Source organism: Antechinus flavipes, chromosome 1 (genome assembly GCF_016432865.1).
Source record: "Antechinus flavipes isolate AdamAnt ecotype Samford, QLD, Australia chromosome 1, AdamAnt_v2, whole genome shotgun sequence".
In the NCBI taxonomy this organism is placed as follows: Eukaryota; Metazoa; Chordata; class Mammalia; order Dasyuromorphia; family Dasyuridae; genus Antechinus; species Antechinus flavipes.
Genome location: NC_067398.1, coordinates 144,520,858 through 144,547,962, shown reverse-complemented (window position 1 = coordinate 144,547,962; position 27,105 = coordinate 144,520,858). Strand labels below are relative to the sequence as shown.

Genomic DNA, 27,105 nt, shown 5'->3' with positions numbered 1-27,105 from the left:
GTTTCACCCTACATAAAATGTCTTTTATATTGGCAAAGATGAGAATATTCAGTGTAGAAAGGTTGTGGAAAGATAGCTCCGCTGGCACATTGTTGGTAGAACTGTGAATTAATATAACCATTTTGAAAAGTAATTTGGAATTATGCAAATCAAAGTGACTGTTGACCTAGAGATTCCATTACTGTGATTATATCCCAAAGCAACCATTAATAAGAAATACATGCTAAAATATTTATAGCAGCATATTTTGATGATAGCAAAGAATAGGAAACAAATTATATGCCTATCAATTGGAAAATGTGATACTGCCCAAATAGTTCTCAGCTATAATGTAATATTTCTTTGTTCTAAGAGATGAATATGATGAATACAGAGAAGCAAGGAAAGCTGATTATCTGAACTGATAGCTAAGAAGACAGTATACATAATATGTAATATACAACCATGTAAAAGGAAAGGAAAATCACATACAAAAATTCAGAAGTGTATGTTGTGAAATTATAAAAGAGTAGAGCAATGGATCAAAAGAAAACATGTGAGAAGACACTTTTCCCTTGGCCCTCTGCAGAAAAGTAAGAGAGCCAAAAGAGTTGAACATTGTACATATTTTTAGACTTTTTATATTTGTTGATCATTTATGCTGATTTTTAAAAAAATTGTGTCCTAAAAAAACATCATTTGTTATTTGAAATGGCTCCCAGGAGGCAGAGGTGGAGGAGGTTGTGGAAGGGGGATATGGGAAATTATTATAATGTTAAAAAAAATCAAAAGACCGTATTTGATCACTGGTAACTTTGAAGTGAGCAGGTACAGTTGAGTGATGAAGTCAGTTTGGTGATGTTAGAATAAAGAATAATGTTTTGTTTGAAACATTTGGAACCTAATATTGTCTATTCCTGCTTTATAGAAACCATCCTGATGTTCACAAATACAGTGTTGAGACAGTACAATGGTATCCTCATGATACCGGCATGTTCACCTCAAGTTCTTTTGATAAAACTCTGAAAATATGGGACACAAACACATTACAAGTAAGTATATTTAAATTGCTAAAAGGATAAAGACTAATTCAATCCTTGGTCTATTTATTGATAATGCTATCAAGGTTGATAATTCTGACAACACTGAAAACTAATACAGCTTATTAAATATAAGCAACAGTGAAAATTCATATGATCTTTTGGGGAAATCATTTTATTCATCTTTATTGCCAGTTATTTAAAAGGAAAGGTTATTAGCCCTGATATTTATGTGTAGACAGATGTATTCATTTAAATCTATCATTATTATAACTAATAATTTCACCTTCTTTAAAAACAGGCAAGAAAAGTAATGTGGTACCATAGGGAGTAAAGCTAGATTTTGGCCCAAGACCTACTTTTCATATATACTGCAAATGCAGGTCATTTGACTTTTCAGTGCTCTAGGCAACTCTAAATTATAAAGGCATCTAAAGTGTAGAAAAACTCTAAATTATACTGTAATTTTCAAAGAAGGTGCTGATCTACATTGGTAGGGATTCTTTACCCAAAAGTTTCCTTTTGGAATGTGTATGCACACATTTGGCAGGCCTATAGTTCCTCTTGCCTTTGATGTCATCACATCAAACTCAGTACATCCAAAACTCATGAGTTTTCAATTCTCAAATTTCCTCTTTCTATATATGGTCCTCTTAATTGCTTTAATTGGAATTCTTTCTGAAGATTTCCTTAATTCTTCCTTATCTTTTGTTTCTTATGGCTTAGTTGTTCACTAAGTCTGTGAGTTCTTCCCTTAAAAATGTTTCATTTATCTCTTCTTTCTTATTGTTGCCATCATCTAAATGAGACCCTCATTTCCTCATAACTAAATAGCTTCCTAACTCCTTCCCCATTTCTGTTATCTCTCCCTTTGTTCTATTCCTGTCACTAAAGATGAATCTTCCTAAAATCATGACTTTATCATGTTACTTTTTTGTTGAAAAAAATTTTTTTTCATCTTATAAGAGGAATTTCTCGGTCTGGCATTTAATGTTTACCTTGATAGTGATAGCTTACATTTCTATAATGTTACAGATTATTAAAGTTCTATTCTGGCATCTCCTTTTGTATGGATTTTTGTAATCCTGGTCTCTCAAAAGCTGCCAGCAGAGCATAACTCTAGATACTACTGAACTTGGAAGGTTTTGAATAGAGAAACAAGGATGGATTATATGCTTATTATATCTAAAGATCACCCTGACTTTGTACAGTGGAACTCTGTCACCTCATTAGCCACAGGGTAATGAATTTTTTTGTCCATCAAATACTCAGAGACCATCTATTGAGGGATTGTGATTAATGGAGATGTAGTAAAATTTTAGATGTTTGAAATATCAAAGTATTTATAGTTTACATAATTCTTATATATTATCTCATTTAATCCTTCCCTATGAAGGATCAAAGAGATGTAAACATTTTAACATTTAAAAAACTTTTTTCCTTCCCTTTTTACCTTTTTACCTTCTTATGCTTCTCTTTAGCCTTATATTTGAAGATCATATTTTCTGTTCAGTTCTGATCTTTTCATCAAAAATGATTGAAAATCCCCTATTTCATTGAATGCCCATCTTTCCCCCTGAAAGATATTGCTTAGTTTTGCTGGATAGATTTTTGGTTATCCAAGCTCCTTTGCCTTCTGAAATATCATATTCCAGGCTCTTTGAAGCTGGTAAGTTCTGGATAATCCTGATTGTAGCTCCTCAATATTTGAATTGTTTCCTTAAGGCTACTTGCAGTATATTCTCCTTACTTTGATAATGCTGGAATTTAACTACAATTTTCCTTGGAGTTTTCATCTTAGGATCTCTTTCAAGAAGGTCATTGGCAGATTCTTTCAATGACTATTTTATCCTCTGGTTCTAGAATGTCAGGGCAGTTTTTCTTGATGATTTCTTGAAAGATGTTGTCTAGGCTTTTTTTTTTTTTTTTCCCCCATTATGGCTTTCAGTTAGTCCAATAATTCTTAGATTGTTTCCTGGATCTATTTTCTAGTCAGTTGTTTTTCCATTGAGGTATTTTACATCTTCTGGGTTTTTTTTTTTTGGGGGGGGGGAGGGAAGGGGGTGTTTTTAAACTGATTCTTGATGTCTTATTGAGCCATTCACTTCCATTTGTCTAATTTATATTTAGTGAATTATTTTCTTCATTTAGGTTTTTTTCCCCTCTTTTTACATTTGATCAGTTATACTTTTAAAAGAGTTGTTTTGTTCAGTGGATTTTTTTTTCTATTTTGCCAATTCTGTTTTTTAAGGAGGTGCTCAATTTTTCCATTTCACCAATTCTGTTTTTCAAGGAGTTGCTTTCTTTTCCATTTTGCCAAATTTATTTGTTAAGAAACTATTTTCTTAAATATATATATTTTCCATTTCACCAAATTTATTTTTAAGTTGTTTTCTTCAATTCATTTTTGTTTCCTTTTCTAAGCTATTGGCTCCTTCCCGCAGCTTTTCATACTTCTGCATAACACTCATTTCTTTTTCCATTTTCTTTCTACTTCTCTTAAGATCCTTTTTGAACTCTTCCAAGAGAGCCTTTTGAGCTGGAGACCAGTTTATATACCTCTTTGAAGTTTCATGTGAAAGCTTTTTGTCTTTGCTGTCCTCTTCTGGATTTGTCTTCTGATCTTCCCTGTTTGTATAGTTGCTTTTGATAAGAGTTCTTTTTTACTTTTTTGCTCATTTTAAAAAGTTGACCTCTGCTTCTCGGGTCCAAGAGAAATTGTCCCAAGCTCTTTTGCAGGAGGGCTGGGGCTGGGGCTGGGACTGGTCATTCTGCAAGCTTTCCCACTGCACTGGATGATCCTGGACAAGTCCTGCCTTTTATGCTGGGATTCAGGACTCACAGTTTGCCTTCTGTACTTGAGTTGGAGGTCTCACAACTGATCTGCTAATCTGCTGGCCATCTGAGCCAAGACAGAGTAACCAACACTATAGTATTTTGGCAAAGAGCCTCTCACTAGATTCTTTTCCAGCCCTTCCCACACTTGGCCTCTGCCTGACAGTATAGGACTGTATTCCCCCTGCCCAATGATATAGACTTTTCCACAAGTCCTTCTAAGATATCTTAAGTAGGAAAATTATTCCACGCTGAATGTTTGTGGGTTCTGACTCTCTAAAAAGACTTAGAGACTTGATCTAGGGTTCATTCTGAGGGAAATTAGAAAGAATTTAGGCAATGTCTACTTTCTGCCATCTTATTTCCTGATATTCCAAAGCTACTCTCTCCTGCTATTTAGGTTGATCCCCCACTAAACACTGCAGAACCTTTATGGGTCATTAGTCTTTATATGCAGCCTCAGGTCTTAGAATTAAGACTATTACCTAAATTCAAGCATTAATTTTGATGGTCCTTTTTCCTTTCTGAAATTTTCTTACCCAAAATAGTCTTCCTTTTTGCTGAATTTCTTTTGTCTTTACCATCTACTTGTATATTATTTGCCTTGTTAAATGACTATTACAATCTATCTTTCTAACTAAATTACTGTTCTATACTCTGTATTTCTTGTGTAGCTTCTAGCACCTTTAGGCACAAAACAGATTTAACAGTTATTCAATGCAAGAATAAATAATATTGATCAATATAAAAATATGAATCTAAATTACTAATGAACATTATAGTTACATGCCTTTGCTAATTAAAATTATATAGTAACATGCCTTTGCTAATTGAAATTCTATACTTTTGGAAAATATATGATAATCCAGTAAGTACAAGAGCAACTTTGTGGCTCAGAATTAAATAATACTTGATTACTGTCATTATTTTGACCTGGGCCATATTTGAATAGACTTAGGTAACAAGAAAAATAAAATGTGCCACTGCCAAAAATTAAGAATCAATATTTTTTTTCAGTTTGCTACTGCTAGTTGTTTAAGGAGTCGTGAGGTTTTTTTTGTTGTTGTGGTTCTTATTGAGGACTAATGCAATCTTGTATAGGTGAGTCTAGAAGGCTAGACAACAACCAAATTTTTGTCAATCTTGACCATTTTCTCGAAAAGTTTTAAACAACTGAGGTAATGCTTAGGAATTTCTATAAAAACAATTTTAGAAAGTCATACTAAAATCCTAAAGAAAAATTTTCTATGGAGTAAGGAAATATACTCTTTAAATAATTTTTGAAGTGATATTTTCTTAAGATTTTATCATGAAAGATTTATTTCTAATATAGTTAGCTAATAGCTTATTAAGTATTACCCTTGATTTTTGCAACATTATTTTGCTCTGATTTTCTTAGCTTATAATGTTTTTTGATAAAGAATACAATTAAGAGGTTCCTAGTGAAAGAAGTAGTGACTGCCACCCTAAGGTTGTAAAAAGGAACTTTGTTTTTCAATCAAAAAATGAAAATGTGTCCATTGCTTTTATTTTTTCTTTCCTAATACAGAGTATTACTTTGAATATTTTTCTGTATGTACTCAGCATAGAGGAACTCAATAAAAATGCATTGTTTATATAATAAAAAATCTTTTTCTAATTTTGACAACTGTAAGCACAATTTATTTTGCTAGATTTCTAGAAGAAAACTTTAAAAATATTTGATAGATCATTTTGAAAATCTGTCTTTTTTCTACTTTTAAATTATTTGTCTTTGTTTAAAACATGCCATTGAAAATGAAGGCAAGGCAAATCCTCAGTTCTTTAAGAACAGAAATTAATGTTTCATCTATTTAGGCTTTCTGTGAAGCAATTTTGCTGTGCTCGCATATAAATAAAAATCATAGGATTATAAATTTAGAGCTGGAAGAGATTTTAGAAGTTATTCAGATCATCCATTTTATTTTGTTGATGAGAAAACTAAAGCCCAGAGAGGTTGTAAGTTATCAATCTAGCGACAATCTCATGTAGAGATTAAACCTAGGTGTTTCTGATTTGAAGTCCAATGCTCTATCTACTGTATCAGTGTTAGAGGACTCATTCACTTTATTTCAATATAGTTTCCCTTTTCTTCTCCCTCACTTCTTTTTTCCCTTCCCAAGAAGTAGCATACTGGTCCATTCAGCTCAACATCATATCTGAAAGTGCCACTTATATGTAATTTCATAATTTTTCTCCCTGACATGAACCTCACAAGGAATGGCTTATGCCTCATCATCCCTAATTTCCCTATTATAGTTTTAACATATGTGAATTTATTTAAATTCTTCAAAATTGAAATCTTAGAGCCTCAACTTACCCAAAAATAAGTTCTTCCTCACTTTTATACTAACAATTTAAGGAGAATATAACTTTATAGTATCTTATGATCCATTTTGTTTGTTTTCTTCAAATTTTACTTTGGACAGTACTAAGTTAGTACTTTGCTTTTTTTTTTTTTTTTTTTTTTGCTTATTTTGCATTTAAACACTAATCCAAAAATTGAGCATTTCTGTATTTGAAGTTGAGCCTAAAAAGATTATATATGAAACCATGAACCTTTTCTATGCAGTTTGCGCTTTTTAAAAAATTGTCCTACTTGTAAGGTTCTCCCTTCCTTTTATTCTCTTCTGTGCATTTTTTTAAAAAAAGTTTTAATGGCCCTCTTTTTTTCTTGAGAGGTATATCACTATTCTTAGCCTTCTTTAACTTCCATTATAAAAAGGAAAAGAAAAAAAAAATCTTTCAACAACTAAATGTAGACATGCAAAATAAATCCAGTCAGTGGCCATATCAAAAAAAAAAAAAGTTATATGTCCCTGCATCTAAAGTCCATTGCCACTTTATCAAGAAGGTAGATAACATATTTATTATAGGTCTTCTGGTGCCATTGTTTGTCATTGCTCTACTAATTTCTTAAGCAATTTGCTTTCATTTGCTTTACTCTGTATTAGTTCAAGTATCTATTCTTAAATAGACATTTCTTTTTGTCCACCTTCTATAAATACACCCCATCTATGCCTCCTTGATATATTTCTGCACTAGTCACTCTGTGAGTGCATGTGCAGTCACTTTGTTCAATCTTCTTTTGTCCATGAGAGAGTAAATTCATCTGATAACTACTCTTGCCACTCCTTGCTCCAGATTTGTATACTGTTCTCACTTCTGATGTGACAAAAAAAAATCTTCAGTGGTTAATTTTTTTACTCTTTTTTTTTTCCTTTCCTTCTTAAAATGTTAGACTAGAACCAGCACACTCCAGTTTCCTTTGTCTTGAGACCTTCAATGTCTTTTAAAGATATTAAGGTTGCAAAATCCACTGGTTTCTTCTTCCCCTTTTAGAATGTTAGCAACTTAAGGTATATCCAATAACTCAAATAAATTTACCTTTTCATATTTCTCATGACTCTTCTGTTTGTATGTCAAAGTTTCTACTCAGATCTTTTATTTTTCTATTTATTGAAAATGTTTCAAAGTCTTCTATTAAAGGGCCATCCCTCCCCCCCACACATAAGTATTATACTCTCAGCTTTGCAGGGTAAGTTATTCTTGATTATAAGCCTATATTTTTTGCAATATGTAATATTATATGCCAATATTTTCTCTTGCTTATAGTAATTGTTGCCAAGTCTTATGTGGTCCTTCCTCTAGGTTCACTGATATTTGAACTCTTTCCTCAACCTTTGTAGTATTTTTTTTCTTTATGTGGAAACCTTGGGTTTCAACTATTTGTCATTTCTGGGACTTTTTTTTGGGGGGGGGAGTATTTTTTGCAGAGGTGATTACTTGGTGTTTTTCTGTATCTATTTGCCTCATCTAAAAAATTTGGACAATTTTCATTTATGATTTCTTAAAATCTAGTGTCTTTTTTTTTAAAATAATGATTCTTATACAATCCAATGATTCTTGAAATTCTCTGTCCTAGAGAAAATTCTCTCTCCTAATTGTTTTTGTTAGAAAGCATCTTATATGTGCTTCTAATTTTCAATATTTTGATTTTGTTTCTAGCATTTCTTGCTGTCTCATGGAATCATTGATTTCTTATTAGTCTATTCTAATTTTCAAGATGTCTGTTACATGAGATGATGTACCACTTTCTAAGATACTTATTATTTATTCATCGTCGTGCTCTGGAGATGTTTTTCTTCTTTCTCTCTTTCTCTTATTTCCTTTTGGATATTCATATAGTCCTTGAGGGAAAAAAATCCATTTAACTCTCTTTTAGTTTGGATTTTTAGATATTTCTAGTTCTGTTCTTTAAAGTAATTTATATTTTCTTCTGCTTATTTGCACCTCCTACACTAATTCTGATTTTGGAATTTGTGCTAGGACCATTCTCCATCTCCTGTTATGATTTTAGGTGGGATTGTCAGACATGCTTGATCTAAACCTCGTTTCCTCTGCTGATCACCTGGGGTGTGGCTATATTAAAAGCAATGTTACACTTTAGGGCCCCCTGGAACTTTGAGATTCAGAATAATAGATCTTTAGCACCTTTTATGTCATTTCATTACTACTACAAATACTAGAATCAAAGATGTTCTATTCTGAGCACTACTAAGCCTGAATTGGGACTACTATACCAGTGAGTTGATTGTGAGTTTCTGACTATTCTAAGGCTTTCTTATGGAAATTCTCCCCTCTTCCTGAATCTGGACACAGAGATATTTAGACTACAAGTGTCTCTGGTTCATCTCTGGTCAACTCATAGTCTCTGGTTTATATGCCTGTAGTGACGTCCTTTCTAATAGAAAGAAACTTATTGTCTTTAAGGTTCTGGGTGACATTTTGTGAAATCACACATAGTTGACATCACATAGTTTTAACTTCTCACTAAATTTCTTATTCGTTATTCAGTCTAGTGCAAATATTTAGCTTTTTGCTGAGGTAAGTGTATGGGAATCGAGATGTCTGTTTCCATTCTGACAATCATTTTAGCCAAAAGTACTGAAGACATTTTCATAAAGATATATATTATTTGTTCTGAATTTCTGGACATATCAAAATTGTATTTTATAATAGAAAATTTCACACATTAAAAAAGAAAAGCCAAAAACTATTGAAAATTTGTTTAAATTTGTACTAAAAATAACAATTATATATTATTCATTTTTAAATGATCGAATAGTTTCTAAAATAAGTAGCAAAAAAAGTTTTATTATGATTTTAATCAGAACTCCAACATTATAAATATTGTCTTTTGATTATCAGCCTGCAGATGTATTTCATTTTGAGGGAACAGTCTATAGTCATCATATGTCTCCAGTTGCCACCAAACACTGTTTGATAGCAGGTGTGTATGTAACTATAATTAAATTGATATATTTTTTTCTAAATACGGAATTTTTTTTTTTATTTCCAGTATGTTTAATAGGTAAGTGTAGCTGAAGTAAAAATGGTAGGCTTTTTTGTTTGATTTGGTTTTAAGAATATATATAGCATTTAGCAACTTTCTAACAAAGGAGATGATGGACTCAAAATATAGAATAAGACATGATACTTCTAGCCATTTCCAGTGTTGTAAATAGTTTTGTTTGACTATTTGTTTTTGTTAAAAGAGTTTTATTTTCCACTAGTGGGGGAAAGGGCAGGAAGAGAGAAATAAATTGTCAATAGACAAAATAAAAACAATATAGCATGTAATTTAAATATTTCATTAAAAAAATTGAATGAATTTTATTATATTTCCAGTTGAAAGATTTAATTGTTGTCATTTGTGATATTTGTGTACTTTGTAAATTCTGTCCCTTGTTGGACACTAATAATTTGGCCTGATGCTTCACTGGGAATTCTCTGTACCAATTAAATCATACATCTGATCTCTTCCTCCTTTACCAAAATCAATTATTACATATAGACAGCTTAAGTAATTTGGGAATTTTCTTCAGCAGAATGTTTTTATTTTCTTTAGAGACTATGTCATCTTTTAAGTGGATTATCATGAAAGGGAAATCTTTTAATCTAAGTTAATATGTTGCTGATATATTAAATATATCATTTATATAATTAAACTACTAAGAACTGTTGGAAATAAACTACATTTTTAAAATTCTCATTTTAAAAGTGTGAATTGTAAGTTTATGTCTATAACTTCCTTGCTGTTTTTTTTTCTTTTTTATTTCACAAAAAAGCTTGTTGATTTAAAGTATTTTTATTTTTATTGTTGCAGTTGGTACTAAAGGCCCCAAAGTACAACTTTGTGACTTAAAGTCTGGATCCTGTTCCCACATTCTACAGGGTACGTTTCAATTTGGAACATAAATGTTAACTATTTTGAATAAATTGTTCAGTGTAAAGACATATTACTAACAATTTATTCTTTGTCAGTCGCATAACTGATGCATTTTGTGTTAGTTGTTAAAACTAAAGAGAGGAGAAAAACTCCGTCTGTGCATTGGTCTAGTGTTACTGAATTTGAGAAGAAGCATGTAAATGTCCAAGGGCCAATTGGAAAATATAAGATCTACTTCATTCAGTTCATTTCATTTGAAGTTTATGCTTGGTTGAAATATCTAAATCCAAAATAATAGTGGTAGGTTAATCTGTTGAAATTATACAAAATGAAGTGTTATGCTAACATTTTACCTATGTAGTCAACTTTTGTTGACCTCCAATAGCATCTTTCCTCCCCTCTAAAAGTATTTCTGAGATATTAAAAGGCATGTTTAAATAATAGGATTATGAAAATTGTATTAGACAGATAAAATATAACGACTAAAACTTTGAACACCCCAATTTTTTTTTTTTTTACCATTTTAGCTATTTGGAATTGTATTAACACGAATTCTGAATCACTGAAATATCACTGAAACACTGAAAAATCACTGAAATAAGGAATTTAAGGAAAGCAGTATTCAATTTTATTTACTTTGTAAAATATAAGCCTGATATCTTTCTTTTCTACCCAAAACTTAAGTGCTTTTATGTAACATTTCTTTGCATTAACTAAAACATCATCACAAAAATTTTCTGAAGATCATTTTTTCAGATTTCATGAATTTATTAATAAAAAAACAGACAGATGAAGTGTCTAAGTAATTCAGGGAGAAAAATGATTTGATTAACAATGCCAGGATCAATCAGTATTGACTTCAGATTTTAAAACAATTCTGTAATCATTTTTAGAAATATATAGTTCCTAGGCTTTCTAGAAAAAAAAATTTGAAGAGATTCATTTGCATGACTGTATATGTATAATCTTTATCAAATTGATTGCCTTCTCAATTATTCGTGGAGGAGGGAAGAGACTTTGGAACTCAAAAGTGTAAAAAAAACAAGACAAAGGAAGGAAGGAAGAAAAGGGAAAAAAAAGATTAAAATTGTTTTTTTATGTGTAATTGAAAAAATAAAAAGTTAAAAAGTTAAAAAAAAAGATGCTTAACCTTGAACTAAAAAGTATATTAAAAAAAAAATAAGTATATGAAAAAAAATCATGTTTTCTCCTCTAGTTCTGTCACTTAGCACTTCTATAATCTAACTTCTTTGGGCCCTACTTTCTTTTTTTACCTTGTAAATTTATTTTTAATACACATTGTTTTATGAATCATGTTGGGAAAGAAAAATCATGGCAGAGATTAAAAAAAAAAAGTGAACATAGCATGTGTTGAGTTACATTAAGTCTCCTTCGTTCTTTTTCTAGATATAGGTGGCATTTTCTGTCCAAAGTCTATTGGGATTGCTTTGGATCACTGAACACTGAGAAAGAACCAAGTCTTTTGTAGTTGATCATAGCACATCCTTGCTGTTATTCTGTACCCTGTATTCCTGGTTCTGATTGTTTCACTCAACATCGATTTATATAAATCTTTCCAGGCCTTTATAAAATCACCTTATTCATCATTTGGTATAGAACAATAATATTACATTACCTTCATATACTACAACTTGTTCAGCCATTTCCCAATTCTTTTCTACACAAAAAGAGCTGCTACAAATAGTTTTGCACCTGTAAGTCCTTTTCCTTCTCTTATGATTTCCTTGGGATATAGACTTAGTAATGGTACTGCTGAGTCAAAGGGTATGCACAGTTTATATAGCTCTTTGGGCATAGTTCCAAATTTCTCTCCAGGATGGTTGGTCATTTCACAACTCCAGCAACATTGCATTAGTGTTCCAGCTTTATCATATCCCCTCCAACATTTATCATTATATTTTCCTGTCATCTTGGCCAATCTGAGAGGTACAAAGTAGTATCTCAGAGTTGTTTTAATTTGCATTTCTCTAATCAATAGTGATTTAGAGCATTTTTTTCATATAATTATAGATGGTTAATGTCATCATCTGAAAAAAATCTGTTCATATCATTTGGCCATTTATCAGTTGGGGAATGACATCAGATGAGGAATGACAGCCCTAATTTTCTTACATGTAAAATGAAATCAGGCTAGTTGACCTTTAAGGTTCATCTAGCTTTAAATCTATGATCCTAACTTTGTGAATATGTGGAAAAAATATCTTTATTCATTTTGTGGATGTTTGTTCAAGGTGCTATGTGCATTGATAATTAGATCTATGCTGACAACTTAGTCTTTAAAAAAAGCCCACCCATTTGTTTTGATTATTCTTTCCAAACCAAAACCAATCATTGCCTGATAAATGCTAGGCATTCACCGATTTGTGACCCAAATTTACATTTTTATATAACTCTCAATTATTAATGTAATAAAATGCCAGCTGTTTAAGTTATTTCACATTTTAATTTTACTGTTTCCTTAGACTTCACTTATCCCTTAATTTTTAAAAGACCTCACAAAGCTTTTTATGTGCTTATATTTGTAGGTCACAGACAGGAAATATTAGCAGTTTCTTGGTCTCCACGTTATGAATATATATTAGCAACAGCGAGGTAAGATGTATTTTAAATTTTTTATAAAAGTTAGAACAATAATTGCTAATCAATATTTTGGAAAAATCACATTCAGTATAAGTGTTATGTCTTCTTTTGGTATAATTCTGTTTGAAAATCTACTAGAAAACTATGTAAAATTTTAGTTGTAAGCATATCACACTGATAATTTCTAGTCCAATATTGTTAACCCAGCTAATCATCTTATAGGTTTCCCTTTTTCACATAGTGAGAGAGATAAACAAGAAAGTATAGATATATGGATGTCAGTTTGTGAAGTCTACTGACAGAATAATTCATGTACACCCAATAATGTCATGTATGAGTACAGTCATGATTATCTCTTAGGAAATGAATGTCATTCATTAATTCACTGTATACTTGCTAGAGTTATCTGTTGTAACTTAAATTTTGTGTGACTTGAAATTTGTAAAGTGAGAGAATTTTGTCCTAATGGATGTGTGTGCATGTATTTAAATAAGGTTGTTAGAAAATGGCTTTTTTCAGAACTGGAGTTACAGAAATTTCCTGACTCTGTTTCAAATCTTCTGAATAATCTCATAATTTTAAAATTTTTTAGATACAATAGGGCCTCAATTCATTATCCAAGTCTTCCAAGTTCTTTATTATCTAAAGCACTCTGAGATTTGTGTGGTTATATCAAGGTACCACTGCAGGAAAATTACACAAAATCTCCAAAAATAGGAGCTTGAACAAATGACAAAGAGAACTGGAGAACTCCAGTGGATTTCTGTGTTTTGTTTTGCTTTTAGTGGAAAATTCTCAAGTTTCTATTACAACCCCTAGAATTGTTTTTATTGTTCTAGTTTCCAAAGGCAGCTAAATGTTAAAAGAAAAAAAAATTATTGGGGGAGGGGTGGAGAGATTTTTGAAATTTTGGTAAAATAGAATAATTTAATGATATGTTATTTATCCCTGGTTAAACATTACTAACTTATTTTGTAAATAAGATTCTTTTGGGAAAGAATTCTTATTTTGCAAATAAGATTCTTCCAAAAATCTTGATATTATTTTTCCTAAATTTTCCTCAAATATGAAAAATCAGAATACTAAAATTTGAAATTAAATTGAATGGGGAAGCCTATCAAGCATTAGTGTACTACTTTAATCAATATTCTTACACTAGTGTAAGAATATTGATTAAAGATGTACACTGAATGTAAGGAGATAGATAAATATAATGCCCGCATTCCCCTAGAAACTATTGTTTATCATAGCTTTAATACAGATCTAAGTAGCAATGAACCTGAGAAGTTCACTCTTATTCAACCCTGGATCTTTATCATTCCAAAAGATTTTATAGAGACATTCACTTCTCTAAATGCTATAGGCATTTATATCCCTTCCAGGGAGGACAGGATCAGATACAGACATACCCAAACTGACTTTTCAGCAGACTAGAATCCCAAAACCTATCCCAGTTCAGAAACAAAACTAAATTGGAAGTAGAGAAAGTATTATTCATTCTGCTATTACAGAATTCATAATCAGTTGTACTAAGAATCCAGGTTATAGGCAAATAAACATTATTATTTAGGCTTCTTTACATTCTGATACACATAGTTTTCCTGTACTTAATAAAAACACAAGACAGACCCAGTGGGTTGGATCTAACATATATCCTAGTGAGTTCAGATTCTATACAATACCAGTATCTTCAGAAAATAAATTGTAATCAGCAATGCAGATTGATGTTTGTTAACAAAGTCTTGTCTTCCTTCTTTAAGCATATTTTCCATGATTTGAAAAAAGAATAAAACAAGTGTTTAATTTCTAGATCATCAAATTTGTCACTTGTAAGCCCTTGAGATGAATAATTTTGGTATACTAAGTTGAGTGAAATTACATTAGCTTTTACTAATCTTACTCATGTCTTTCTTAAAGGGAAAAAAAATGCCATAAATATGATAGCTTGGGTGCTTAAATAAAATGAAGTTTTTTCTGCTTCATAGCCTAGACAGTATTTGAATAACAAGCAGTGAGAGAAATGTAGTTAGAAAATTGCTAAGGAGCAAACTACAAGCCTCTCTAGTCCTTGGGGGGAGAGAAATACTCATATAATTAAAAATAACTGTGTAAAAGCAGCAGATGTTGGGTTGTGTCCTTGTAAACTAAAAAGGAAAGGTTATTTTCTTAGCTTTCTCCCCCAACTATTTTTAATGCTAATGTTGCATATTGAACATCTGCCGAACAGGCAAAGGTACAACAACCCAAATGTACAGACACATTTGTGCAAATGTAATGATCCTTGCTGTGATGACTGATGAGCAAGGGGAGGGGCAGAGTCTTTGACCTAGGTTTAAATCATTGTTACACTTCTTTCCTCTTAGTGCTGACAGTAAAGTAAAACTGTGGGATATTAGGAGAGCATCAGGATGTCTGATTACTCTTGATCAGCACAATGGGGAAAAGTCAAAAGCATCTTCTGAAGCAGGTAATGAAGAGATTGAATTAATAATATAAAAAGACAATAGTTGAATATATATTTTTTGATCTTGATGCTTTCTTAATATTAATATGTTAAACTTCACATTTTATAGGTGGGAGAAAAAAGGCATCCACTAGAAATCCTAGATCAGTTTGTTGTAAATAAGCAATATGACAACTTCTAATTGCCTCTGAATTTTGAATTATAGAAACATATTTGAACCAAATTGTCCATTTTTTTTTCCTTTGGCTACCGTTATAATAGTCTTGGGTAAGGGTACTGAAGAAATGTAAATGCAAAGAGTGCTACTTAGGAAGCCCACCATAAAATAAAGAAATAGCAGGATTTTATTTTCATTGTGTCAGCATAAAAAATGCAGGCTATGCTGAATATGAATCAGCAGGAATCCAGGTGACAAAATACATCAAATGCATTTTTATAGTTGTATTTTGATGGTAGTGTAAAATTTGATTCAGAATTGACTAGAAATTAATTATTTGATTAAATGGTAAAATCGAATGCTACTTTTAGAAGTAAGTTTTCAGAAAGAAAAGTAAAATCACATAGTAAAAGAACAATACTAACCTAGGATAAAGCCACATGTTTGAAATCTTGTTAATTTAAAGACTAGAACAGCTGTCCTTTCTTTGATATAATACTCTTTCTACCACATTTTATGTATAATAATATTGGCTGATTTCATTAAATATAACCATCATGTTTAAAAATGGGAACATTGAAGGAAGAGAAAATGAAATAGTTTTCTCTACCAGCCAAAAAGAAACTTAATATCAAAGCATTTGATAAACTTCATCCAGTTATACTGCATTTAACATATTTTTTGCTTTTTAAAATTTTTCTTGTTTTTTTTTTGCTTTTAGCATATTTATATTTCACAATTAAAATTTGCATCCTTATGAAGATAAAAGCATTATTTATTGATGATTGCTTTTATTGACTTCAAATTATTTCTATAGCAGTACATTTTAATATGCCTAAATAATGTTAAAAGTACTGAGCTGTTTTTTTTTTTTTTAAATATGGTAGCAAACACAGCCCATAATGGAAGAGTTAATGGCCTGTGCTTTACAAGAGATGGGCTTCACCTTCTGACTACTGGAACAGATGATCGAATGAGGCTTTGGAACAGTTCCAATGGAGAAAACACACTAGTAAGATATCTGATGGTATTTGAAATGTAGTTGAGGATGTTCAGTTTAAAAATAACTCATCAATACATATATTAGGTCATTTAAATTTAATCATGTAACTTGCCATTGAACCACAGCTATTTTTCTTATAAAGTTAAATATAAACATTTTGTATTAAGTACATCAGGCAACAGATACTTAATTCTCAAAACAACCAAGCAGTTATTTTTAATAAACATTTAATATCCTACCAAATTCATATAATGCCTTTTGTGTTTTTAAGGTTACAGCATGGATTTGATAAAAAGTAAAGAAATAAAGTGCACTCCTGGATGACAACTCATTAGAAATACCTTTCAATGGCAGTGCTTTATTTTTTTCTTGGCTAAAAATTCTACTATCCTTGTGCACATTTTACTACCCTCCAAAGTAGTCTTATAAAGTTCTGTAGTTGGTGCTTCCAAGACATTTTATAGGTGTTAATATTAATCTCATTATCTCTTTGTTTTAGCATCTGTACTGGCTAACTACTCCCTTCCAGATGCTTCTAATGTCATTATAATAATCATTATTACTATTGATTTTACTGGGGAAAGGCCAAAGTCATTTATGTCTAGATTATGTTAGAGCACAGAATTCCCTTTATATTTTCTCAGGAGACACTGACTTAGTTAAACACACAGATTAGAAACTCAAAAAGTGAATTCTAATTCTCTGTTTCTTTGCACTATGACCTGTGCAGGACTCAATTTGCTCTTCTCATTTAGAAAGGCAAGACAAATGGCAATTTTATTAGTGTATTTAAAATAATAGATAATAATTTATAAAATATATAAAATAAAATAAAATGATAAGCACAATGCATAAAATGATTTTGAGATTATATTACATCTAGCTGTCTAAAGTCTTGATATCTAATCATCTCCTCGGGATACTCCACAGAATGACACTAGCACAATTCATTATCTCTTTTTACAGTTTCACATAAGTAAACATTGACCTAAAATTCAAAATTGCCCTCTTCTTGATGACTTATTCTGGGTTTTCTTTGATTATTCATTTCTTATTTATTTAGATAAGATTGTTATTCTGTACTCTGTGTTTATCAGATCATATCTAGACTATCATGTTCAGATATGGATATCTTATTCTAAGGAGGATGTTAGCTAACTATAAGAACCTTTCATGGGCAACAAGAATTCTGATGCATCTGAAAACTCTTTTAAAAAGAATGATTAAAGGCACACTAGGAAAGGGCAAGTGTGTAAAGAAAAGGTGAAAAAACTGAAAGCTTCCTTCTAGTATATGAAAGGCTATTATGTAGAAGAGGAAATCAAGAGAGAACCTGTGAGTGATGAGCAGAGGAGACAAATTTAAATTTAACATTTAAAAAAAATCCAAAAAACTTTTAAAAATCATGAACATCCCTAATTGTGATTATGTGGAAATTTAACTACCTCAATAATGGGACAGAGTTAGAGTGAAGGCAACATTTTATTAGTGATACTTGAATGAGAAATTGTAGTAGGTAATATCTAAGATACCTTCCTTCATCCAGGTTCTATCATTCCTCTGACAACCACTTAAAAACCATTTTGCTTATTCGTATAACCTGATAGTTTGAATGGATAGAGTTGGCCTTGAAGCCAAAAAGAGCATGTTACAAGTCCTGCCTCTTAACATGTGTTCAGATCATTTAATCACCCTCCTTAACTTCTCAGTGCCCATAGGCAAGTTTCTGAGAAGAAAAATTGGAGAAGATTCCAATCTGCAGTGGAAGAGAGAATTTCCTTACCTGGGAATTCCTTATTACTAATGAAATCATAGCTCCAGTTTCTATTCCCATCAGTTGTCATTGTTGTTGAGTTTATTTCAATCATATCCCAATCTTTGTGACTCCATTTTGGGATCTTCTTGGCAGAAATGCTGGTATGGTTTGCCGTTTCCTTCTTCAGCTCATTTCACAGATGAAAAACAGATGAGAGAAACAGGGTTGAATGGCTTTTCCCAGGTTCACACAACTAGTAAATGATCTTTTATCCTAGATTCCAGACCTTTTCTTCGTATTGAGTGGAGAGTTTATGGGCTTTAGAAAATTGTTATTGTCAGTCTATACTCTTATTTATATTCTCAAACTTTCATTCATCTGCCCTTGTGACAGAGAACACTGAAGAAGATGTGGGATGGAAAAAAGGTCTTTAATTTTGGCAATCTGGATTCTGATCAGTAGTAACCTTTGAAAGAGCAGTTTCAATATAATATTGTGTATAATTGAGGAAAAAGGCCTCAAGTGAAGACTTTTTTTTCCTCCCTATCTTTCTCACTCCAAAAAAACTACTCAAAAAACCTTTGGCCATAGAAGAGAGAAGAACTGAGAAATGAAAGGTTCATTAGCTATACAGTCATACATACATAGCTTTTAATTGCCAAGGGAAAGCAGTGTTATTTCTCTCATCCCTTTTCTACACACATAAGCTGCACTTGATGTTGGAAAGTAAATGGAGCAAAAAATATATGTTGGACAATAGAACAAGATTCAATAGATTTGTTCTCCAGACCCTCTTAATTTCAAATATTTATATGCTACCTTAGCCATGTTAGGAGAATAATGATCCCATTTGAGTACAAGTCCTAACATTAGTGCATTGATTCTGAATCTTTCTGTTTTCTGTAAGAGACTTTATGGAGAGTCTAAAAAAAAATCATTAACTCAGACTTCTCATACTAGGTAAAACTTTTTGAAAAGGTGGGTCATTCAAAAATTACCTCTTCCTCCGTTTCCAAAAACAAACAAAAAAATGCTAAGTTGTTAAAAAAAAATGTTTATTAATTAAACATTTAATATTATAGCTGTTGAAGTATAAAAATAAGTAGTTCTCATTAATTTTAGCCAAATCTTTAACAGGATTGTATTATATATGTTTTCATTATAGCCTGTTGGAAAATGTTCTATTATCAATATGTATGGTTTGTGAATGTTTTGTAAAATTTGTAATTTTAATTTTGCCATTTGAAATTATCATAGTAAATTATAGTTGCATAATTACACTTAAGATACATTGTTAATCATATCTTTTATTTATTTAGTACAGAGTTCTCATGCTGAAATATTTCCCCAATTGCATTGTTACTGTGGGCAAATCACAATATTTTCTGGTGTGGTTTATAGGAACGCATTGTGACATAAAAGTGGCAACTGTCTGTTTTTGTAACTAAGTTATCTTAATCAGTGTATGAATGAACTCCACATCAATGTCTTTTTAAAAATTACTGATTCTTTCATCACTTAAGCATCTAGGATAAAAATCAAAGTATAATATTATTTTTATATATCTTCTTATATAGCTTTGAAATTCCCGCTGCATGTTCTATCCTTCCTCTCTTCTTTTTCTCCAATTTGTTCTTTTCTTCTCCATGGGATTTTAATTGAGATTTAAAGGAAGCCAGGAAGCAAAGATGAAGAGAGCGAGCTTTTCAGATATGAGGAACAGCCAGAGAACATACCAAGAGTTAAGAAATGGAGTGTCTTGTTCATGGAGCAGCCAAAAGGCCATTGCTACTAGATCACAAGAGTATGTGGTGGAAAAAGGTATAAGAAGATTAGAAAAGGAGGAGGGTAGGTAGGTTATGAAGGGCTTTGAATGCCCAACAAAGCATTTTGTATTTGATCGTAGAGGCCATTAGGAGCCATTGAAGTTGACTGAGTAGAAGAGATGATTTTACTGGACTTATGCTTTAGGAAAATAACTTTGGTAACTGAGTGGAGGATAGAGACAAGCAAATGCAGAATATAGCAATAGTTTGTGTGCAGTGATAAGGGCCTCCACCATAGTAATTGTAATGTTAGAGGAGAGAAAGGGGGCATATTAGAGAGATGTTATCAAGGTGAAACTGAAAGGTCTCTGCAAGGAGTGAGAGAGAGTGAGGAAACTAGAAATAACTCCTAAGTTGTGAGCCTTGATGATTGGGAAGGATGGTTTTGATCTCTACAATAGTAAGAAAAGTAAGAGGAGAAGTTTTTGGGGAAAGATGATGAGTTCTATTTTCAACATGTGATATGAAATAAAGAAGAGGGGGCTATAGGAGAATGGCTTCAGTTTTTTTCCTGTATATTTGTCAGGATTTTCACCTTAGAGGATAGGGGGAAAAGGGAACCATGAGAGGTTACAGGAGAGATGAAAAAGTTCAGAAGACCTTGTGTGGAGAATGGGTTAGTGAGTTGACAAGGAAATTGCAGGATTGCTAAGCATCAGTGAGAGTTGTGTAATAAGTTTTTAGTGGATCCAGTCAGAACACTGAATGACTTTCCTCCACCATCATTTAGTGTGTATAGGAGCATGTATAGGAGAAAAGGTATTAGATAATAGGAATGCTCCAAAGCTGAAGCTTGGCAAGGCACAATCAGTAAAATAAGTGGGTTGGGGACTCAAGAGGATAGTACAGATTTGAATTGGTTCACAAAAAAGTCAATTTAGAAAAAAGACTGTCTATGCAGAGGAGTTGGCTTTGGAAAAGAACTGAAGGGTCAAAGGATGCCATGTATAAGGTGTCATATAAGGAAAGGGAGAGGTAGAAAGCCAATCGCTTATGGTCAAATGAGGGGATTCCAGAATTCTTGAATCTTGAGATGGTACATTTGTGGGTGGCAATATTAAGGATATGAGACATATCCTTGTCATACTCCACTATCTACTGAAATTTCTTTACTTTAAAATTTTTCCTTAGTATCTTGGCACTCAGATCTTTATAATCAATAAACCTAAGATGATAACTCTAAAAGAAATAAGGAAATTAAGATTATTTTGGTAATAAAATCACAATACCACATGGGAATTTTTATATAACTATATTTTAAAAGCTTCATTATCTTACTGGGCATATTTTCTTACACAGCTTAGTTTGTCCTTAACCTGAGGATTTCAATATATGCCTTTAATATTCTTGCTGGTATCTCTTTCAGGTAGTGGTCAGTAGAATTTGTTTTTGTTTTTTTTTTTTTTTTTCCGTTTCTACTTTTTCCTCTTGTTCTAACTTTTTAGGACAATTTTATCAAATTATTTCTTGTATTATTGTATCAAGATTCTTCTTCTTCTTTTTTTGGTAGCTTTCAGGTAGTCTGATTAGTCTTATATTTTATTTATTATGAATATATATTATACATAATATATAGTTCTTCTCTGTGACCTGGAATTGAAACCAAGAACCTGCTCTCCTAAAAATGCCTACAGCCAACAGCATCTCTGCAAGTTCCACTGCTTCTGTACTCATTGGGCATTTGCTGGTTCCTTGTTGTCCAGGGCCATATCTCAGCAGCACAACCAGGCTTAGCATCCCATCAGCAGAGACCCTCTCAATCTTTCTCCACTCTCAGAAGATGCCCAACTCCTCATACTATCCAGGAGGTGAAAATTCCTCTGTTGGAAGCAGAGGTTACCTTCCAACCCAGCTAGCTGGGTTGCTGTTTCAGTGGAGCTTATCTGGATGTGTTAGGCCAAACTTCTTCTACCCTGGGATCTTTGCAGCTCTACATTTACCCTGAGTCACTATTTGTCTCATTTTTGAAGGCAATTTGAAAAGCGTGAAATTTTCAGACTTCTCCACTATTTTCCTAGAATCTTTTCCATAATATTTATGACTGGGAAAAAATAGATCATCAAACATCAAGAATGGGTGAAAATATTGACATCTGAAATGGAGTATTCATATTTCCAAGATACAAAAATAATAGTATGAGAATATCTAGCACTTTGAGATGAGGGTCTTTGGAGGATTTATGGGAAAACATTAATGAGAACTAATGAGAGAAGAAGGCTGAGGAGATGTCATCCATATTGGCAGAGACAAAACGAGATCAAAGAAATCATAGCTCTAATTCAAAGGACCAAAAGTCAAGTACCAATTTATAGGTCTTTGGAGATTTGGGGGAGAGTTAGCAACATGAACCTGATAACTCTAGAATGTATTAGTACTGCTGTACTATTTGCTGGCCTAGAAACTGGGGACTGTTCTTGGTGACAGAAGCATTTTTCCAGAGTTGGAAAAGATCACCAACATGCACAAGTGATCAGCACATAATCTGAGTGACCAGAGGGGCAGTAGGGCATAGCCTCTGCTTTGAAGCCAAGAATCTTTCAGTGGAGAAGAGGCTTCTTTTCTGTCCCTTTGTGGGGAGTGTGCCTACAGAATCCAAAGAGAAGAAATCAGGCAAAATACTCTTATGGATTTATATCAGGCTACAAGTTCCAAACTACATGTTGTCACATTTTATTCTAAGTGGTATGTAAGGAACAAATATATTAGTAGTAATCCTTCCAGATTTTCAAAGTATTCATTGTTGCCTTAGTATTTATGTTATTGCCTCTCTTCTCCCATCCACCGACCAGCTAAAAATGGATCATTATATCTGAGGAAAAAAGGAAATATGAATATTATAAATCCACCAACAATCCCCCAACTTATATCCATTGGTTTTGACCTTTGTCCCAGCAAACTTTATGAAGACTGTAATTACTTAAATCTCTAATAGAGATGTTAACATATCATGAGGCCATGTGGAAGAGAACTAAATGTCCTGAATATTTCTTTAGTAATTGAGAATTGGTTTTATTTGTATATGCTAATATTTAATGTCAATTTGTCAGTGACATTCATTTTCTAGCAAAATTATAAAATGGTATTGATTATTCTCTAAAAAAAAGCAATGGCCATTTAAAGGAAACTTAATTTGAATTAATAAAACTGACTTATGGGAAAGGTTGTTTTAAATGGAAGAATTTTTTTGAGCAATAGCTATGAAAACTATTAAGTGTTCAAATTTTAAAATATATCAAACTGTGTAGAAGTAGGTAATAGCTAATTTTTTGTGGTCTTGACTCTTGCAGGTAAACTACGGTAAAGTCTGTAATGAAAGTAGAAAAGGATTGAAATTTACCATCTCTCATGGCTGCAGTCCAGAATTTGTCTTTGTACCATATGGTAGCACCATTGCTGTTTATACAGTTTACTCGGGAGAACTGATAACTATGCTTAGGGGACATTATAATACTGTTGACTGCTGTGTATTTCAACCTAATTTCCAGGTAAGTAAAGTACTTAAGGGAATTTAAAATGCTCAGGCAGCTTGCCAGGCCAGTTGTGCATAGAATAGTGGATTGTGATTTGGTCCTCTAGAATTCCAATTGGAAACCAGACATAAGTTAGACGCATAGATATATCTAAGATAATAGTGTATGCCTTAATTGGAAAAAATTAACTTTATTCTGCATATGGACTTCATTTATTTGACAATTAATAATCTTATTCTTATTGGGTTTTACAAAAGGTATTTTCCCATAAGTAGTCTTTGGTGGGGGAGGCAATGGGATAATTATAAATAAAAATAAAAATATTTCTTTAGGGTTATTTCATTGCTTTTTTTTCTTTCAATAACCAGCTATTTGACTCAATGCAATGTTTTTTTCAATATGGGTTTTTTCCTTTCTCACTTTTTATACTCACTCAGGGGATTAACTATGTCCCCAAACTCTCTTTTCCAGCAGAGCTAAGAAATAATGTTACAGTATCTGTTGATATGCCATATGGGAGCACAACATATCACTAGTGATTTTACTGAGTTTCGCTATATACAGTTTTTTGGTGTAGTGATATTTATATACTTCCTGCTGCCAGTTTAAATTATTTTTATGGTTGTCATATCTATCTGTTTTCCTAAATTCTTGAATTTTAAACACTACCTTCTCCACATTGATCCACCTTTAAACAGATTGTGATTAAGATATCTTCTCTTACTAGCTTTATCCCTAAGCAAAGTATCTCTTTCTTGTAGATTCTTTTGCAGTTTCCTAAGAGGAATAGAATTACAAATATTTAAAATGAGAAATATACTAATGCAGCCATTTCTTTTTGAGAATTTTTTTTTCTCAGAGAAGCCTTGGATTTTTTCCCCTTAAGCAAGTGATTTTTATTTGCCAGCTCCTATAAAAAAAGACCTCTGAATATTTCAATCCAGTGGTTTTTACTTCTTGTTATATGTTTTGTATTTCATGAATGCTATTATTTTGTAAAGTCTTGAGAGCAGAGATAAAGGGTTTTTACAGAGTGCATGTATCCATCTTCAACAAATATAAATTAATGAAGATTGTAATTAGCTTTACTCTGAGATGTATCTGCTATTGAAATAAGCATCTCCTGGTGACTTTATTACTAATATGTGTTATCATCTTAGCTGCTTTATTTGCTTTAGTTTCTTCCTTTTGTTTTAATGACTCTTATACGACCTGCCTGATGAAACCATATTAAACCTGAGTATGGATACTTTAAAATTTTTGTATTGTCCTCTGTAAAGCAATATTCACACATTAAAAATTAGAATTGAACTTTAAGACAGACATAAGTGGCACATGTCCCACTAGTTCTAAATGCTTTTTATAAAAAGAATGCCCCAACTTTGTTTTTGTACTGTATTTTTTTTCTTTTTTTCTTTCTTTTTTTTCTTACATGCAGCAAAGTCTGTTTAAATAGAAAAAAAAAAAAAACAGTGCTCTGTTCTTTTAGCTAAATACATGCCTTTTCTCTCATACTTCTGCTATGGTTAGTATACTATATACCTATGAATTTTGTTGTTCAGTCATTTCAGACTCTTTGTGACCTCTTGGGGTTTTCTTAACAGATATTGGAGTGGTTTGCCATTTCCTTCTCCAGCTTATTTTATAGATGATGAAACTGAGACAAATAAGATTAAGTGACTTGCCCAGACTAATTTTTCAGGGATGGTAGGAGTATTGTCTTAAAATTTTTGCATTTTAAAAATATGGGGAGATACTAATCAATTTCAAATTCATTCTAAATCCTAATGTTCTCCGCTGTCACGTTTTTGCATTTCGTATCATAGGAACTTTATAGTGGTAGCAGAGATTGCAATATTCTTGCTTGGGTGCCAGCTTTACGTGAACCTCTCCCTGATGAAGATGATGGGGTAAGTATCATTTTTACAAATTGTAAATTTTAAATAGTAAAGAATTAAGTGGACAAATTTTGTCATTTTGTTTCTCATAAACTTCCAAGCCAGGAATATATATGTTTAAGTCTCAACTCTGATCCATACAGACTTTGTGACCCCTGGACAAGTGACTTAAACTTTCAGTGCTCTAGGTTGCTCTATAATTATAGAAACTGCAGAAAATATTAATCTGTAACTTGGTAGAAGGAGTTTTCTCACTTGAGAATTCCCCATATCAATGAAATCACAGGTCTAATCCCTATTCCTTTATCATTCAAATACTTGATAGTAACTATACAATTTATAGTACTCAGAGTAGTAGCATATTTTAGAACAGGCTAAATGAAAAGCCTTGGAATGGATTAATAATTAGAAAAAGAATATTTCACTTTGACAAATTAAGCTTAAGTTGATAGTCCTTACCGATTTCAATTCAGCCTAAACATGTTTATTTGATTCTGTGAGGTTCTGTCTTTGAGTCATCAAGGGACAACTGATATGGAGTGGGTGGACTTGCCCAGAGAAAGGTTTGGAGAACCATTACTGTGGGAGTAAAGGAAAAGGATGATGAAGTCCACAAAAGGAGTGATCAATAGATAGGCATGTAGTCAGGAAAGGGACAAAGGAGAAAAAAGTTGCAGGAAGGAAGGAGTGATCAACAAATGTAACATTAATATAAATGAAAAGATGAGGACTTTTGGAGGATGGAATTAGTGATATAAGTTCATTGATCAGTTTCAGGATAACAATTTAATTAGAATGAGTAAATGACTGTAAAATATTGAAAATTGAGCGGTCAGGAAGTGGAGAAAACCATTATAGACTTAGTATTAATGAGACATTTTTCATTGATGGTGATGTTGAGGATTTGGGGTGGGGGATAGAATTATGGGTTATTGTAGAATATTATGAAAGTCTTAAGCCAATGAGAAGTTGCCAGGGTTGAATTGAAGATGCAAAAGAGAGATGGAATAAAAATGATGATGATAATGATGATGGTGGTGGTGGTGGTGGTGGTAGTGGTGATCTTTAAAGTTTGCTGTGCAACTTTTCAAAAATTCTGTTTTGGGCCTCACAACCACCCTGTAAGGTAGATACTACAGATGCTATTGTTACCATTTTAGAAATGATGAATCTGAGACTCAGACATATTAAGGAATTTGCCCATGGTCACATAGCTAGTAAGTATCAGAGAAAGAGAGTTAAGTCAGTCTTCCTGACTCCATCTCTAGTACTCTATGTACTATCCCAGATAAGATCTAATGGAATAAACAAGTTTTGAAAGGAAGAGGAGCAGCAACATCTTTCTCTTTAAAAAGAAAAGATGAGTAAAGATAGTAGAGAAATTTTAAAGGAAGAAATATTAAGCAACTCCTGCAGAACAAATTAATAAGTTAGTGCTGTCATTTTAAAGAACTTAAAACTATTATTCCAACGTCACAGAGAGCTAATACATGGCTAACTTGCTTGTATATCTGCCATTTAGCCAGTAACATTTAATAAGCCCCTACTATGTGCCAGACACTATCTTAAATGGTGGGAATGGAAGAAAAGGCAAAAAAATTCTGCTTTCAAGGAATTCACAGTCTAATGAGTCTAATTAACTCTATTAATATAGCTATAAACAAGCTATAAATAAGATAAATTGGTGAACAGAGGGAAATCATTAGATTTGAGAATCATTAACATAGAGAAGATAATTGTATACATGTGAATTAAATTAACAAATAAAATAACAGAATAAAAGAAGAGGACTCACAACTGAGCTTGGAAAAACCAGGTGAAGTGTG

General features: G+C 32.2%; 1 protein-coding gene across 1 annotated transcript in view; it reads left to right on the top strand.

Annotated features, from left to right (window-relative positions):
• Positions 1-27,105, top strand: part of ERCC8 (ERCC excision repair 8, CSA ubiquitin ligase complex subunit) — a 55,936-nt gene that overhangs the window by 16,497 nt on the left and 12,334 nt on the right. The window contains exons 4-11 of the mRNA XM_051991078.1: positions 908-1,031; positions 9,084-9,165; positions 10,042-10,110; positions 12,651-12,717; positions 15,069-15,172; positions 16,214-16,338; positions 23,199-23,396; positions 25,208-25,291. Of these exons, the coding sequence (XP_051847038.1) occupies positions 908-1,031; positions 9,084-9,165; positions 10,042-10,110; positions 12,651-12,717; positions 15,069-15,172; positions 16,214-16,338; positions 23,199-23,396; positions 25,208-25,291 (853 nt within the window). The remainder of the gene's footprint in view (positions 1-907; positions 1,032-9,083; positions 9,166-10,041; positions 10,111-12,650; positions 12,718-15,068; positions 15,173-16,213; positions 16,339-23,198; positions 23,397-25,207; positions 25,292-27,105) is intronic.